General features: G+C 40.4%; 1 protein-coding gene across 1 annotated transcript in view; it reads left to right on the plus strand.

The window, feature by feature from the left end:
* Nucleotides 1-797: 797 nt before the first annotated feature.
* Nucleotides 798-16,814, plus strand: part of LOC104967404 (calcium-activated potassium channel subunit alpha-1-like) — a 16,242-nt gene continuing 225 nt past the window's right edge. The window contains exons 1-2 of the mRNA XM_010796829.1: nt 798-1,660; nt 10,972-11,115. Of these exons, the coding sequence (XP_010795131.1) occupies nt 1,430-1,660; nt 10,972-11,115 (375 nt within the window). The 5' untranslated portion in view covers nt 798-1,429. The remainder of the gene's footprint in view (nt 1,661-10,971; nt 11,116-16,814) is intronic.

Consider the following 16,814-nt stretch of genomic DNA (forward strand, 5'->3'; position numbering starts at 1 on the left):
TTTACACATTTACATACACCTCTTGGATTTTTCACGTTTTCAGCATTTCATGTTCAAGTTGGATGAAACACTTTAGGTCTTCTCCTCATGAAGGTTAATACTTCTATAAAATATTAAAAACAGAGTACATTTATTGGAATGCAAGTGGTCTGTGTTTTCCATTTAAATATTGTGTGGGTGGGTAACCATTTTTATCATTTGTATAGTTTTATTCTAGCTTTTGGTAGATTTAACAGGTTTATGATAGTTTGGACCTCGACGATCAATTCTCCTTTTATCCACTAGGGTGAGTAAACTGCCACTGTTGAAGGAGATGCCACTGTTTAATCACTTGTTTAATAACAGTCTGTGGATATAGTTTCACATTGTTTATATTCTAAATTGATGAACAGATGTGATTCTCCTTTTTTAATGTTAGAGCTGACCACCGTTGGATATGCTCCTGCCTTGAAGTATTAAGTTAATATGCTACTTTTAATGAGGATGTGTTCCTTAATACACAATTGTGTGTTGATCCTCTGCTACAAATCGGTTGTAGTTCTGTTAACAGTTCTTCTGGTAAATTCGTCCATTTAGAACAACGAAAACGAGGTAAAAGAGTCATGGTGTCATTCGTTTTACAAACTGAAAGTCCCCACTAATACTTTCAAAGCAACAAGGCTGTAACCACTCATTTCTAATCATGAAAAATGTATGAAGCGGTCACTATAAATAACAGACATCCAGATAAGCATCGACGTCTGCTACTGATGGCTCCTCCCCACTACCTGTAAATCTGCGATGCCATCTCCCGACAAATGGATGTGACAGGCGGCAGCAGGAGCCCGGAGAGCGACAATGACTATTTCCGCTGCTCAATACAAGAAACCCTCGTTGTTTCAACCGATTTACATTAAAGGATATCGATAAACAGCGACCTTTCTAACGCGAGGAGGAGCGCATTCAACAGTGCGCGGTGCGTAGCTCAAGTAGCGGACCTGCTGAAAGCTGCGCTGCTGAATAAGGTGGAGTGAGTGGATCCATCGCCTGGCAGGGAAAGCGTCTCGCTTTTATATCATAGTTGTGCTTATTCAGTTTTATCCATCGGGACAGTAAGGGAAATTGTGAATTTTTACGGTGTTTCGCAAGAAAATTGGATTTTTACGCACTGATCAAACCGCAATTCCAGCTATGAACGCGCATAGTGAGGCGCACATCTGATATCCTGATTTCAAAAGAAGTTTTTATTACTGTGCTTGTGTCTGCTATCGACTCAACTTTTACGGCATTGCTTGGTGAAGGCAGATGAAAAGGCAGAGGAGCGGAAGGTGGTTGACTTAACATGGCTGAGCCGCTGGGGCATCAGTGGGCGCTGGCTGGAGCTCCGAAGAGCGCCTGAATCCCGGTTGAGTGGATTGTTGGGGGGCTGGCAGGTGGCCAGTGGCCCATAATGTCCAAGAGGGAGAAATTCAACCAGGATCCTTCAATCCAAATCTCCAAGATGAATGTCATCATCCCCTTCTCACCAGATGTGCCCTGTGACAGCAACGGCCAGCGGATGTGGTGGGCTTTCCTCGCCTCCTCCATGGTCACTTTCTTTGGGGGTCTCTTCATAATCCTGCTGTGGAGAACTCTCAAATACCTGTGGACTGTGTGCTGCCACTGTAACGCCAAAAAGAAGGTACGCCAGGTCATTTCATAAACCACCACACCCCAACAAAATGACTACATTATAAGCCTATGTGTTGTGTACAACAGCCTGTGCGTGACACCAATGTGTCCAGCCAGTTTAATGAAACGGGCTCGTAATTAAATATGTGTCAAGGCCCAATCAGTATATGCATGAATAATCAACTGCTACTCCCAGTTTAATGTGTCATAGTAACAAATAGACACAATTTTACTAGTTGAGTTTACTGAGCAACATCTTTATAAGTGCAGCTGACACTTGTTGGTGTACCACTCTCTATTTCTTCCATCAGGTTGATTGGAAAATTATTACATAAGCACGATACAACATTAAATTATTATAAACTGTTTTTTGTCCTTATGTAACTGAAGGGTTTGATATTTGGCTATACAAATGGTCTTTTGTTTGAATTTAAAAGCTCCCTCTGTACAAAATGCATCATAGCAGATTAAAAGTATTCAGTGGGGATTTAATAATTCTTCTTAAATCTCAGTACTTTTAAGAAATCCTTTTTAAAGCATATTTTCAGATTTGGGATTATCTGGAACATTTTAAAGGGTTGGTTCACCCAAATAAAAACAAACAAGCACATATTTCCCCAACTAATATCTCCTCTTGCATTAATTATTGCAAACTATTTAGATTTTCTTTACCCAGGTTTTGAGATATTTCCCTCTTGAGATTTCTACCTCCCCTTCAGTATACCCGGGGAACACAAAATGTCATTAGTGCTGCTGTAAGCAGTAAAAATAACAAATTACAAAAATCAATGAGCTGTTTTTAAAGAAACACTTTTCCTGTTATTCAGGATAACCAGAAGACCATCTGTGAACATTTTGTCCTGGAACTATTTTAATTAGTTCCTATGAAAACGTATCACTGTTTGTTCTGTGTAGTAACAGGGACAATGTCTGGAATGAGCCGTTTCTGTTGAATCTTAATGTAATGTTACAATTCTGTCATCACAAAGCAAATCCCATTCACAGCACCATTATAGGGGATGGATACACATTTAATTCAGTAGTTTGGAAGAACTCACCCTTTTTAAGATTTAAAAAAAATGTGAATCAGAAACGATACGATTTTAAAGGTTGAAAAGTTAGATACTTTCATGACCATGAATGGTTGTCACACAAAGCATAGTTTCCCATGGTATATGTCCCCATCAATTTAGTTTGAGTTCTTGCTGCTTGAAAGCCTCAAGGGAATCATGCAGCACCATTTGTTTGACACAAATAGTCAGAATAGTTTTGCCCATTCAGGAAACACAGAGCACATCAGCTGTCATACATTGTTGGACGGCCAACAGACATTCTCATATCTGTGTGGAGGCTAACTCTCCTGCCACACTGTAATCCCCATAAATCATTTTCATAACATTTAAGGCACACTGCCACTAGATTTTCTGTTTCACAATAGTCCCTACCCCATCTGCCCTAAGCCGGCTGCAGTCCAGCATTTGGAAAACACATATCTGGAATGTTTATCGGCCTCTACCTGTATCTTAAAGTTTGTATCCTTCCTCGTATAAAGGACAAAGATGGACAAGCTGATAACATACGCCAGAGATAGAGCAGTTTATCTTTTGACCTGATGTGTGTGCATTCATCTCTCAAAAAGGGAGGGTGGACAAGGGAAAATGGCAAAGGCTGCATGCAGGGTGGTGCTGACCTTTTGAAGGGAGACGTGTCGTTTATGTGCTTTGGTTGAAGCTGGTAACAATTAGGGCCGCAACTAATGGCGACTTTCATCAGTGATTGATCTGCTGTTATGCTTTTGGTTATTAGTTCATTGCTTAGCCTCATCACAAGCTCCCAGAGCCAAAGGTAATGTCCTTAGATAGCTTTTTTACCCTAACACAAATTCCAAACGCATGATAAACAAGATGATTTGATAAACTGAGAAATAAGCAGCACATCTTCACATTCGAGAAGCTTTTTTTTTTTACTTATATAGATGACTGAAAGCTAATATTGATTTGAGAAGATTTTCAGCTCTGTTCAAATATTTGGAAAAATCCATCGGCGTTATCCAAGTTGTATTAATACATGTGCAGAAATATCTCAGTGAAAACAGGATCAGAATGAGGCTGTTGCTTTCAGAGTCCACAGTCGAACACCCTCAAATGTGAATACAAGAGCACATTCAGATTTATTGTTTTTGCTCAGACTGTGCCAAGTGAAGCTGGTGACTCCACCAACCTGTTGTGCTCCTCTGTGGGAGTCAGCCAGGGATGGGTCATCCTTTCACTGCAAATCTTCCCCTCTGCTTTTTCTCTCCTGGCATTCATTTGGTAACTAAACCCTGTCTTCTTCTCACCTTCTTTTTCTCATCGAAAAATCAACCTTCCTCCAAAGTGTCAGAAATGCAGTGTCAGGCGCATACGGTATGTGCCATATGAATCAGTGTTTTTGTTGCTAAGCAACTAGCAAGCAAAGGATTTCATTATAAGAGTAAATCTCGCTCTTATGCAGTTGTCTAGGCTGTGAGATGTGGCAGGTTGTGTTGGAGGAACACCTCCCCACCCCCCCCCGGTCTGTGCATGTCACTAACAGCCCAAACATGGAGCCTTCAGCGGAGCACACATTGTTTTCGTTCATAGATGGGAGGTGATAATCAGTTTCCTCCTTTTCTGTTTTCCATTTTGTTTTCCCTCTCTGTGGGGCGTTCGCTGCCCCCGTTCTGCTCTCTTCTAACTTCTCACAGCTCTCATGTCTCTGAGACTGAGCCTGTTTCTCTGTGGCTCTGCCTCCCCAGTCAGACGGTAATCGATGAAACTCGTCGTTTGCGGGGTTCTGATGGATGCTGGCTATTATCTGTCTGGGAGGAAGGAGGAAACTGTTCATTGTAAATGGCACGGTACTTACGGAGGGGGGATGACAAGCTGTGGCAGCTTCTCACTCATTCCTCTGACTCACAGTCAGCAAGTTTTGTTGAAGGAATCGGTTTTATTGTTGGTTCAATATTTGTTCAAAAGAGCCGCTGGAGGTTTCAGACACCATATATCCAGCGGTGGATGTGTACGTAGAGTATATGTGCCACTGGCTGTTGTTTGTTCAAGGTATTGAAAAAGGCCTCTCAACTATTTTCAGCCTCTAGGTTCTGGCAATGTCAGCTGATCGACTACTTTAATCCAGCCAGAACAACTTTTTAGATGAATTGCTGCTAAATTTGCTTAAAAAATTCATCTTTCCCAAGGGGATGTATTGAATAAATGTTTGAAATTCCCTGAAATGTTCCTCTAGTACCATCATCAGGTAGACATCAAGTGAAATGTCCCGACAACTATAACAGTAAAATACTGATATTCATGGTCCTTGGATCAAATGTATATTGTTTTCATTTGAATACTCGTTTAATGTATTAATGTTTATTCACATTTTTCCTATTTTCATATATGGGCATGTATTTTGTATGCTGTAGGCATGCTACATTGATAATGTGGGAGTGGTCTCTCTTCTAGAAGCTTTCTACTGCATGATGATATTGTTTGATTCATATCTAAAAAGGCACGTTATGCATCGCTCACTCTGAGAGCCATGTGCATCTTGTTGCAGTGACTCAGTGTCCTTAGATGTGTCAGGTGATGGGTGGAGGATGATTGGAGGATTCACATATAGTCATCTCTCACGCTGCTTTGAAGTGCCATCTGAAATATTGTAATTATGAGATGAGTGCTCAGGATCGAACAGTGGTAATTACGAGTCAGAAAGTTGGAATAGCTGAGAGGCACTTTACTGTGTGTCTCTCACACACAAAGACATACACACACACAAAATGGCAACAAGTCAAGAAGGGTGAATATACATGCTGCACAGAATTAACTACACCAGCTATCATAGATACTTTTTTTTAACTAGAGCATTCTGGCACTCTGCTGCACTACTTAATACAAAATACAAGAGCCTGATTTAGCTAGTGTCCATTTAACTTTATTTGCAGGCAGGAGAGCTTTAACACATTATACTTCAATATGAGTTTATAAGAAACGGCACTTGAAGGGGGCATCATTTATTTAACGTGCAGACCTCTGATCCTTCAACAATATCTCTGCAATGAAGCTTGTCAGTCCTCCTTGTAAAGAAAGCATACATATTCCATGTTAAGTCCTTTTCATATTTGCAGTGTAATTAGTATGGCTAGTATTAGCTACTGATATTGCATAATATACAGCATGCTGCAGCTTGGCTGTCATTGCACTATCTGGGATCCAACAGGTCTCAGATTATCGCAAACGTTAAAAAACCCATCAGTGCCAGAGACTGCTCTGCTCATTCAGTAAGACAATACATGCAGTTGATTATGATATAAAACAAGTTTTATATCAAATGTGTATGTCTTTTATATAGGTACAATCTTTTGAAAATCTAATTTAACTTAACTTGGACTTTTTTCATTGATTTTTGCAGCAACTTTTAACGCTTTTTGCTGTTTTCAACTATTTCAAATAGTGTGTGTTGATGTTCATAATTTATAATCATGTAGATTTTCACCTTTTCCATTTTGTTGCTTTTCATTCAGTAATTCAATGAATGGAAAGACTTGGAGGCAAGTGCAATATTAAAGGTCACCTATTATCTAAAATCCACTTTTTCATGTATTTTATACATAAACATGTGTCCCCTCTGTGTAAAGAGATTCTGAAAGTTTCAGGAAAAAAGATTCACTCACTTTTTGTCCTGATCAATTTATATAAAAACCTGTCTGAAAATCAGCTGATCACATTTTGGCCACTTTATGATGGCATTAGCCAATAACCAACCAAGGTAACCCCCCCCCCACCTTATCACCTGAATCTCCTCCTAGAGCACCATTGTGTTCTTTGTAATCAAATATCTCTCAGAGGGGCGTGGGGAGTGGCTCCTTATTTCCATCTGAAGTAACAGACAGAGAATCAGCATTTCTGAACGATCTTTGGGATTATGGGATGTTACAATGCATGATCTGTTTGGTATTTCGAGCCAAACACTTCAGAGACATGTTTTGTATATATCTGAGACCTATAATATATTGATGAACAACAGTATAATAGGGGACCTTTTAAATACTGTCTTTCTTCACACAGCGGCCGGGCCATAGATCGGATATAAGATATCTTAGGAATTATTTCCTTCTCTGACAACCTCTTGATTTATTATTAATTAGATTTTTTTATTAATATATTTTTAAATAATGTATTCACTTTTGCAGATATTGTGTCACAAGCCACATGTTCTATTCTAACTTAATGTACGTTCTGTTTGAAAAATGGTAATTGCGTATCCTGAGAATAGGCCAGCAGTGGTGATCAATGACCTCTGGTGTCAGGGGGACTAGATTTAGGACAGATTGTGAAACCTATATTTGGAGGCTGACTATTGATCAAAGTGACACAGAGGGGATGTGCTGCCTGAAAGGGCGTAATGACTACTTTCTCTTGGGTGTCCTGCTATTAAAAATTAAGCCCATCTATTTTCATCTACTTCAAATAGAGATCAGTGGAGTGAATGTGTAGAAAAGGAACTACAACTTTTTATAGGAGTCGTTATACCCCTCTTGATTTCAGCTGAATTACAGCTTTTCTTAGAGGAAGTGATTACATTGATTAGATAGATTTAAATGTAAAAAACACAGCACTTCATCTTCAAACTGAAGGTACCTTCCTGCAATCTAACCTTAAGGTGACCCCGACCCTTTTTAAGAATAATTGGACTGAAGCATGCCATGAAGATCGAATCATTTATCTTTTGATCTTTGGAAAATATCATGGTCGATGTGTTCTCAGTGTACAGTTTTTAAAATTGGTCATTAATGTGCCAGGAGACGACAGCGTGGCGCCAATTAGGCCTCCTTCAAGGTTTCCCTCCAAACATCCTGTGTATGAAACAGGGGAATGCTTTGTTGGATAAAATACCAAGTCCAGTTTTTCATAGTTGTGTTGAAAAGCCAGAGAAGACTTTGTATGAGTTGTGGTATTAGTGCAAGTGTTTTGGAGAGAAAACAAAGAATCCTAAACACTTTTGGAGCCAACCATTAAATAATTAGTTTACCAATATTATATAAAATACTTTCACATTACACAATGGGATTTAAATGTCTTATTAGATGATAAAGCCTATTGAAAAAAAATATTAAAATAAATACAAATAAGAAACACTAAAATCAAGGAAAAATAAGAAATCTATATCAACAGGAAGAATGTCTCTGAACAAAAACGTAGATACATAACCCCCATCTCCACCAAGACTAAATTAATTACTGTATAAAGAGTTTTAATTATCATTTGAGTTAAACATTTGATTGGTTGGAAATGTTTCTGAAGTCCTCAACCACAAATCCTCTGGAAAAAATACTATTTCCCCATCTTTTGTAGAAACACTTGCTCCGTCATCTGAGAAAAACGAAATGTTTCCACTAAGCTGCGTCTCATTTCATTAAGTGGCTTATTTTACCAATTTGAATTTCATGGCCATAAATATAACGAGCCTAAACGCTCAATTTGTTATTGATTTTGACTACTCCATGAATGCATAAGAGGATGCAATATATTATTATTGAGCAGAGTGCATATCAACCAGTACTGAAATGTTTTCATTATTAAATGAGCAATCCTAAGCACTAGTCATCCTACTTTATTATTCCTTTAATATCCAGTGACTTACCCCATATATGTTTAGTGTGGGACACAGTGTAACATAACTGCTGCCAAAGGGCCTGTTTTACCACTTTATTAGAGGGAAAGATGCCACACTCTTGAGTGCAATTCACAAATAAACAATAGAAAACACTGCCTGAAAACAGCTGACACCTGTTGCCTCTCGTTTCTTAATTGCAGTTTCACAGAATCTTCCATTTCTGTTTCTTGTTGGTAGCATTAGCTGCTAAGTGAGCTGGACATGTTATTTCACTGTGATCAGGTTAGTGCTGTAGGACGTGTAACACGGTCTGCTGGTGGTCCTGCTTCTCTCTGACTAATGGCTCTGAACGTGATTACATTTCTTAGTGCAGCCAGCTAATAATAATGGAGACGGTTGAAATGTGTGGCGTGTGGGTGGGCACCATTATTGTAAACGATGCTGACACATTTTCTTATATCAAAAGCTGTAAAGTACATACTAGTATACGAGTACTGTTTCCATTGAAGACTTGATCATTTTGTCTCAACTATATTTCTGAGGGGAAGAAGTTAACTTTTACTCCAGTACATTAGCTAATTATATCATGCTCTATGCAGGCAGTAATCGTCATGCATTATTCTGTAAAATCAAAGATAAGAGCCATACCGTTGCACAAGGCGATATGTGGACTGAGAGCTGTGAATGTTTAAAATAATGACTGTAACTTTTGGTTTTAGTCTTCTCATGAAATGCCGTGCCAATCACAAACAATTTAGAATATCTTTTCAGATTTACGTTTCTTACCTACCTTTCTTTCTAAACATGACTGCTGGCAAACAGATGCCCTGTATTCTCAGACCATTAATTCATTAATTGCCTTATTACAGTGGTGCGTCAGCCCCCTTCAGCAAAACAAAGATTTCTGGTGGATTGGAAGCGCGCGCAACACATGTTGTAACTTTTTTGTTGTAACTTTGAAACATGAAAGGGCATCGACTTCTCCCACGTGACAAGCAGTGCTGCCTCCGAGAGAGAGATGTGTGACAACATTAAGGTGCAGGAGGGTAAAGAGTCTGAGTCGTGTTAGCCTCGTGGATGTGGGGTGTTTCATCAGGGAGCAGGGCTAACCCCTGCATCCTGTCTCGATTTCCTGCTCTGTGAATCATGCCAGTCCCAGCAGACAGACACACAGAGGCAGACAGACAGGTGGATAGACAGACAGGCAGGCAGGAAGCCAGGCAGCCCACTCAGTGGAGCGGAAACACCAGGAGCTCAGCGGCTGCCATGGATACACTCCTGGAGTCTCTGCTCCGCTCACTCTGTATGTTTACTGTATGCATGTGTGCATGCATGTGCGTGGGATAATTTTGGAAGCATGGAGCCTGGTCACTAAAGTAAGAAGGAGCTGAGATTTTTGGGTATTGAGCAGTTGCTCATGTTGTTTTTTTACAAAGCTGTCAATCAAACAAAACACGAAGGTAGTACATTTCTATTCACAAGGTTCATTTGTACTCTGCTACTTTATGTCAGAAATTCAGTAATTAACAATAAATTAAATAGAAATTATGAATATGGCCAGTTAGTGCTCCTAACTGGCCCAGACCCACATCATGTTGGCTTTTAAGGGTTTGAGTGTCGTTCAGCTCCTTGTTTTGATTTGACATAACTTTTTTTTCACATGCAAATGTAACATTTGAGGCATTTTTTGTTTAAAGCTTCACTAACCAAACTCATAGCACTGATTAGGTTCAACAATTAATTTTAAATTTAAAATATAATGGAAATGTGGCTGTTATAAACTACAGGGAAAACAATAACATTGTGAACAGAGTGATAGAGTATTTAGCAGCTAAAGAGCCAGATACTTTTTTAAGAGTTGATGGAGTCCAAAATAGAAGTAAAAGGAGAATGATTACTGGACTCACATTTATCAAGTGTCTGGAAACATTACTCCAAATAATTGTAATGATGCTCCATGTATGCTAACACGTTAGCCATAAGGTGATATTAATATAAGTCATAATGCTATCTGCTACTTGCTTCCTGCTAAGAAAAGAAGTGTGGCTTCTTTCATTTCAATATTGCACTCACCGTTGTAACATGTGCGAACTGAAAAAACATTTTGAGTTAGAGCAATCAGTTACATAACATGTTATTTAGTCAATGCACTCTGGCTCCTATAGACACAGGCTATTGCTTTCAATTTCACTTGGATAACATTTCAAGCTGTTGTCACACACAGGACTCAATGCTTCTGCATTTGTGGACATCTCCAACATAATAAGACAATAACCTTTACTATAACACCTATTCTGCCATGGGCCTCTACAGAACGTAATGTTTCCTTCTGTCTTTATTTGTCTTCACGATGGGACCTGGATGCGTGATGGGCAGCATCTTGGTTGTTGATAAAAAGTAGGAAAATAAAACATTTATCTTGCAACACACTGCCATTGTGGAAGCACTCGTCTTTTTCTGTGGTAGAGGAGATCCCCAAGAAAAATACTGGGAATGATCCACCGGAATATGAGAAAAGGCCGTTGTATGTACTGTAGTTTATTGTATAAGCAAGATACTATTCAATGCTAATATTAACATTTATTTTGAAGATAGTGATTGTTTGATTTGCAGACTTTCTAAATAAATCATTTCTTGTCTCTGCATCACATGTTTCACTGCTAACTTCTGCATCCCCTCTCCTCCCAGACGGTCCATCGGATCACCACAGGCGATGGCATCAAGCGCGTTGATAAGGAAGACCCGGCGGCCAGCGAGGTGGGCTGGATGACCTCGGTCAAAGACTGGGCCGGGGTCATGATATCAGCTCAGACACTGACAGGAAGAGTCCTGGTGAGTTCACACTCAACATTTTTCTTTACAATGAATAGAAGGCTTATATTTACTTCCAAACTGAATTAAACCTTGCACAAAATGTAATTATATTGAAAATCAAAATTGTGTTGAACCTCCTCATACTTTGTAAAAGGGTCTTGTGAAAATGATTTGTTGTGTAGAAACTTTGCTAAGTAGAAACTTGCGTCTTGCATCAACTATTTAGCTTGAATGTCCCTGGGATTTATTACTGCTTGGCTAACGCATAAATATAGGCAATTGTTTTGAAGTGCATATCTTGGCAGCTTATCTCTCAGACTGAGAGGCAGACACATCAAAACAAAGCCAGGGCAAAAAAAGAGGAGATTTAAGAAGTGAATTAAGGTCATACCACCCCGTAATGCCCTCAGACAGCAGCAGAGAGAAAGTGATCCAGATGTCTGCAGGAGGGAGGGACATGTACAGTTTACCCATAGCATTTGGTCAGCGGTTACCATGGAGCCTGGTGTGTCTGTTGACAGCGTCAAGTGGAGAGCAAATGCCTCTCCGACTATATTATATACTTCCATATCAGGGGCCGTATTCACAAAGCATTTTATCTTACCGCTAGGAGTGCTCCTAACTCGCGCTAAAACATTTTACGTAGGAGTCTTTTCTTAAAAGTTATTCACAAAGCCGCTGAGACCTACTCATACTAAGGATAAATCACTAAGAGTGACGCGCCGTTGCTATGGATGACGTCGATTCTCGTGCATGAGTTTAGAAGCGGTCAGTACGGTGATTGGTTGTTCAGAGTAGGCGGTCTCGGTGAAACTCATCCGCAACATCCCACAAACGAGCCCACTAAATCACCGAAAAACAAGGAAATAGCCTAGGCTATAAATGTATTCCTATCCAATAGTTATGGACAGTGCAGTTAGCAGAATACACGCATGATGACAAGTTTGTGCAGACCACGATAATGACGTTGTATATGCACGTTAAAGAGAGAGAGCAAACAATAAAAATACGTAAATTGCATTAAATCGAGGAGGCAATTAAAAGCACCCTGCAAACTATTATCCAATGAGCATATTTCCAGCACTTAAACACTTTCAATAACAGCCCATACCGCCATTCAAGTCCCCCTATCATGATGAATGAAAACAATCTGCGTGTTGATGGAATGTACTTTCTTTCTATTGACGAACACGTCCTCATCTTTTGATGGCGCAATTATTTTTATGTGCGTCCCGTCAATAGCACCGACCACGCCGGGCATACCTGCATTGCCATGAAGTTGGCTTTGATCCTGTGTAGTTGTTGATTGTCCAAAGGAAACCGGATAAACTGTTGGATGATATGTGGTCTAGAGAGCGCGTTGATGGTTTGGTTTATGGCACAGCTGACTGATGGTTGCGATATTCCTAAATCGTCGGCATTGCAAAGTTGCATTTTCCCTGTTGCTAAATATCGTAGTGTTGCCAAACATTTTATTTCCGGACTAATCGGGTTATTCCTGTTAGTCGGGGATGTTATTGCATCCCGCACTAATTCCACAACAAGTTTGATACCCTCACGATTTAGCCTATATCTCTTGATCAATTCACAGTCTTCCATTGTCTCCAAAACATTTCGTCTCTCAGCCATTTTCAGATTCTTTGTGAATAGGTCTTACTGAGTTAGGAGTCCTCTCGAGGACTTTTAAGCTCTCCCAGACTTAGGTGCTACTTTTAGGCCTAAAATACTTTGTGAATTGCTCTTAGTGAATAAAATTAGGAGTCCTAAATTTAAGACTGACACGCCCATTATGCTTAGGAGTTTCTCCTAAATTCGCCAGTTAGGAGCTACTTTTAGCCCTAAAATCCTTTGTGAATACAGCCCCTGATCTAGGGGGTACAACTCTAAAACACCCAAATGAAAAAGATCGGTTTACATTTTAATAATCAAATAAGTATGTGAACATAACCAATAACCCACCATAGCCAATAACAAATAAATGTAACATATTTTATTTTTGTTGTTCATTCATATCTTATTTTACCTAGTTAATAATTATTTATTTATGCATATTTTTGTATCCCTCTGTTTTAAACTATATTTTTGGTTTACTGTCTTATAGTATACATTGAAATGATTTAAAACCTGTTTGTCCCAATAATCATAAAGGAGTGCCTTCGAAATATTTGTTTACATAAATTGTGACCAAACCGTTTGAGACCCACTGAGATAATTTTGACTAAAGTTAACTATCTAAACACTTAGATTTCTTTACCTCACTGAGCTGTAGTATCAGCCTCTCAGTCTGAAAGGAGGGAGCTATCCTCCACCCTTGTTGTAGGAACATCTTCTTCTTATATCCGTTAACGCAGCTAGCACCAGATGCTAATAACAACAGTGCCGGTACCGGTGCGCCCTCTCCCTCCCTCGATCTTAACTCTGTCGTTGGAGTAATACAGCCGGTGTACTACCTTAAATTGGATTAATCAATGTCTAATGCAGAAAGAAGAGGTGTGTATATGTGAAACAATTATTTCCCAGGCTACCTCTGAGATATAATCACCAATATCTCCTTCCCAGGCTTCTTTAGCTTTGTCCCATGTGGAGGGCAGTTATTCAGAATCAATGTATATATTTTGGACACAGCCCCTTTATTAAATGGATTCACGTTAAGAACTGAGTGAGCTAGATGTTGACAAAAACAACAAATACGTGTTATGCCTATCAAAAGACGATCAACAGTACTACATCACGCTATTGTGAATCCTTGTTTCTGGTCGATTATCTTCCTGCCTAGGCCCTGATAGTGAACGGGCAGGGGGACTTGCGGACCAATACAAAACATAACCAAAAAAATGCACACCAAGACGAAGAACGGGACCGACCCCATAACCGGACATGCTGCCGGAAAACCTCCGCTAGAGCTTCAGTTGTGTGGACGTTTGGACGACAGGTCGGTGGAAATACCTTCTTTCGGGCCGTCGGGGACGGTTCGTAAGGGGGGCAAGTCCTCAACGACGACCTTGGCCAAACAACGACACTCGAGATCGAACAATGGCCGTAATACGAAACTATTGAACCGGGGCGGACAAAAACGGAGTGGGGCTACCTAACCACCAACCGGAGGCACGGTTTTTTCCCCCTCTTAGGTCCCAGACCGTGTGGAGGTCTCGTGGGTCCGGGAGATGGGGGTGGGACCTGTACAGGGGACCTTTGGCGGTAATTCGGGTTGGAAGGTTAGGGCGAGGGGAAAACGATCTCATTTGTCTTAAATGAAAGTGCGTCGACGAAGGCCACAGTAGGAACAATGTACACAATTATCAGTTTAAGGGTTTCAATTCATTCTGATAGGTATATAGTAGATTACTTGGGTCACCAGTCAGGTGAATGGGTCCTCTAAAAAAAAAACTGCGAACTTGTGCTAATGTCCTTATAATAACAAAAATACAAGTCTTATTACATTGTAATAAAATCATTTACCAATGGTACCTTGTAAACGGTATTACAAGAAATTGTATTTGGCTACAATAGCAAGAGATTTATTATTGTAAGACCCGTTTTGGGGTATTTTTTTTAGATCATTTTTTCGAAGTCGACTTTTACAAAATTCTCCTATCATCCCGTCATTACACAGATTTGTTCAAAGTTTTTTGTAAAATCTTACAAAAATCTCTTTGCAAATAAGGATGCGAAAGTCTCTCTGTAAGACCCCCTGGGTTTTATTTCAGAAGACCGCTTTTGCAAAATTCTTGTCCAATCCCCGTAATCAAAGTATTTGTTACAATAGTTTTTGTAAAATTCCCTTACACAAAAATCTCTTGCAATAGGATGGAAAGTCTTCTGTAAGACCCTTGTTTTATTTTTCGAAGACCGCTTTTGCAAAATTCTTGTCATCCGTCAATTACAAAGATTGTTCCCCAACAAAAGTTTTGTCAAATTCTTCCAATAGTGTTTGTAAACCAGTTCTACAAAAATCTCTCGCCAAAAGGATGAAGTCTTCTTGTAAGACCTTTGGTTTGTTTTTGAGAGGGCCGACTTTTGCCAAATTCTTATCCTTCGCCCGTACTACAGATTGCTTCAAACATGCGTTGGTTTTGTAAAATTCTTACAACAATTGTCTTGCACCCCCATAGGATCCGGCAAGTCTTCTTGCAAGACCCCTTGGTTTGTTTTCGAAAGGCGACTCTTCTCGCCAGGCCATCTTGTACTACTGACATTTGTAAGAGTTCTTGCAAAATTCTGGTTTTTTAGAGCATCGACACCACCAGTTATAAAAGTTCCTAGAAAAATCCTGCTTTCAAAAACGTAGGAAAACGGTCCCCAAAAGTTTCAACACCCTTCCACTCCGGAGGGGAATCTCTTGTGATTCCTTGTCCGACGGGGGGCGAGGTTAATAATAACGATACATAATAATATTAATAATAATAAAAACAACAACGATATTACGTCCCCAATACCATCCACCATAGGTCACCTTTTCAGGGAATGGATGGACCGGATCAATTTTAGGTTTCCACCAATGAAAACCAAAACCCCCGACCCCTCACAATCCAAAATCGTGGTGGCAGAATACTGAAAGCACTCCTGAACTTTTCCTCGACCAAAAACCCCGGTCTGGTGGGGTGTTGCTTTTTCTTCATCCATATAAATGTGGCATTGCAGTAAGTAGAATTGTCAAACATACGAAGTAACGTCCAGTAGGCAACTCGTCTCGTAAGCTTCAACGTACGGAGAATGTCGACTTTAATGAACCCAATGGCTCCCCCGTCCACCTACCAGCTCACCCTCCAAAAACCCTCCGCTCCCTCATCGTACGGACCCCCGATCGTCCGGCCCTTAGATGGTGTGGCGGCTCTCCTTCAGGTTTTAGGTCGGTCCATTCTAAAGTGATTTGGAACCATAGAGGTCAATGGTAAGACAACCAGTCGTTTTGCGGAGGTGTTTGAAATAGTTCTAGGTTTCAAAATCGAACGCAAACTAAGTTACGCGTCATGTCGGTTGACTCGTCAGAGAAGACAGGTCAAATCTGGCGGTTATGGAGTAAGGAAGGTAAGAATGAACCCCCCAGACTTACGCAGCCAAACGGCGTAAGTTTACCTTTAGCGGCGGTAGTGTAAAGGAGCGAGCGACGTCCCCGCCCCAATGTTCCGAGCGCAAGAACACGACGGTAAGTGAACGTGAGCCTGTAATCCTAAAAGAGAGTATTTACCAAGCTACTCCCAGTTTTCGAAAAAAAGTTTTTTCTTTCGACTCCCGGTTTGGGCCATCTAGCGGGGACGAACTGCGCCATGAACGAAACTAGTTTCAGTTACGCCTTTGGGCGTGAGTGTGTCCATCCGCCTCCCACTTCCCCTTACCTCGTGAAATGTCGCGAAAACCGCTCCACCCCTTTGAGCCCCAGAGGTGTCCTGTCGGTTTCACACGTTCACTGCAAAAGACGGTCCGCGACAGAGGAAAAGTGAAACTCCTATTTCGAATGAGTTTAGCCCCCTAAGGTACACGGCCGAGCGTATTTCAATCGACTTCAATTGATCGATCTAAAGTGACCAAAGGAGCAATAAAAAAAGAGTGCGACCGGAGGGGAACTTCGAGAGACCGGGGGTCCCCCTCGAGCCGGGAGTTGAAACTTTTGAACCGACGAATTGACGGTGAACACATCCCTATGTCTGTATGGTTTTAGAGTGAAAAATCCTATGGAGTCCGAGACAGAAAACGCAGATTTGGTTGAAAGGTCCTAT

The sequence above is a fragment of the Notothenia coriiceps genome, unplaced genomic scaffold (assembly GCF_000735185.1).
Source record: "Notothenia coriiceps isolate Sejong01 unplaced genomic scaffold, NC01 NC01_scaffold00002397, whole genome shotgun sequence".
Lineage (NCBI taxonomy): Eukaryota > Metazoa > Chordata > Actinopteri > Perciformes > Nototheniidae > Notothenia > Notothenia coriiceps.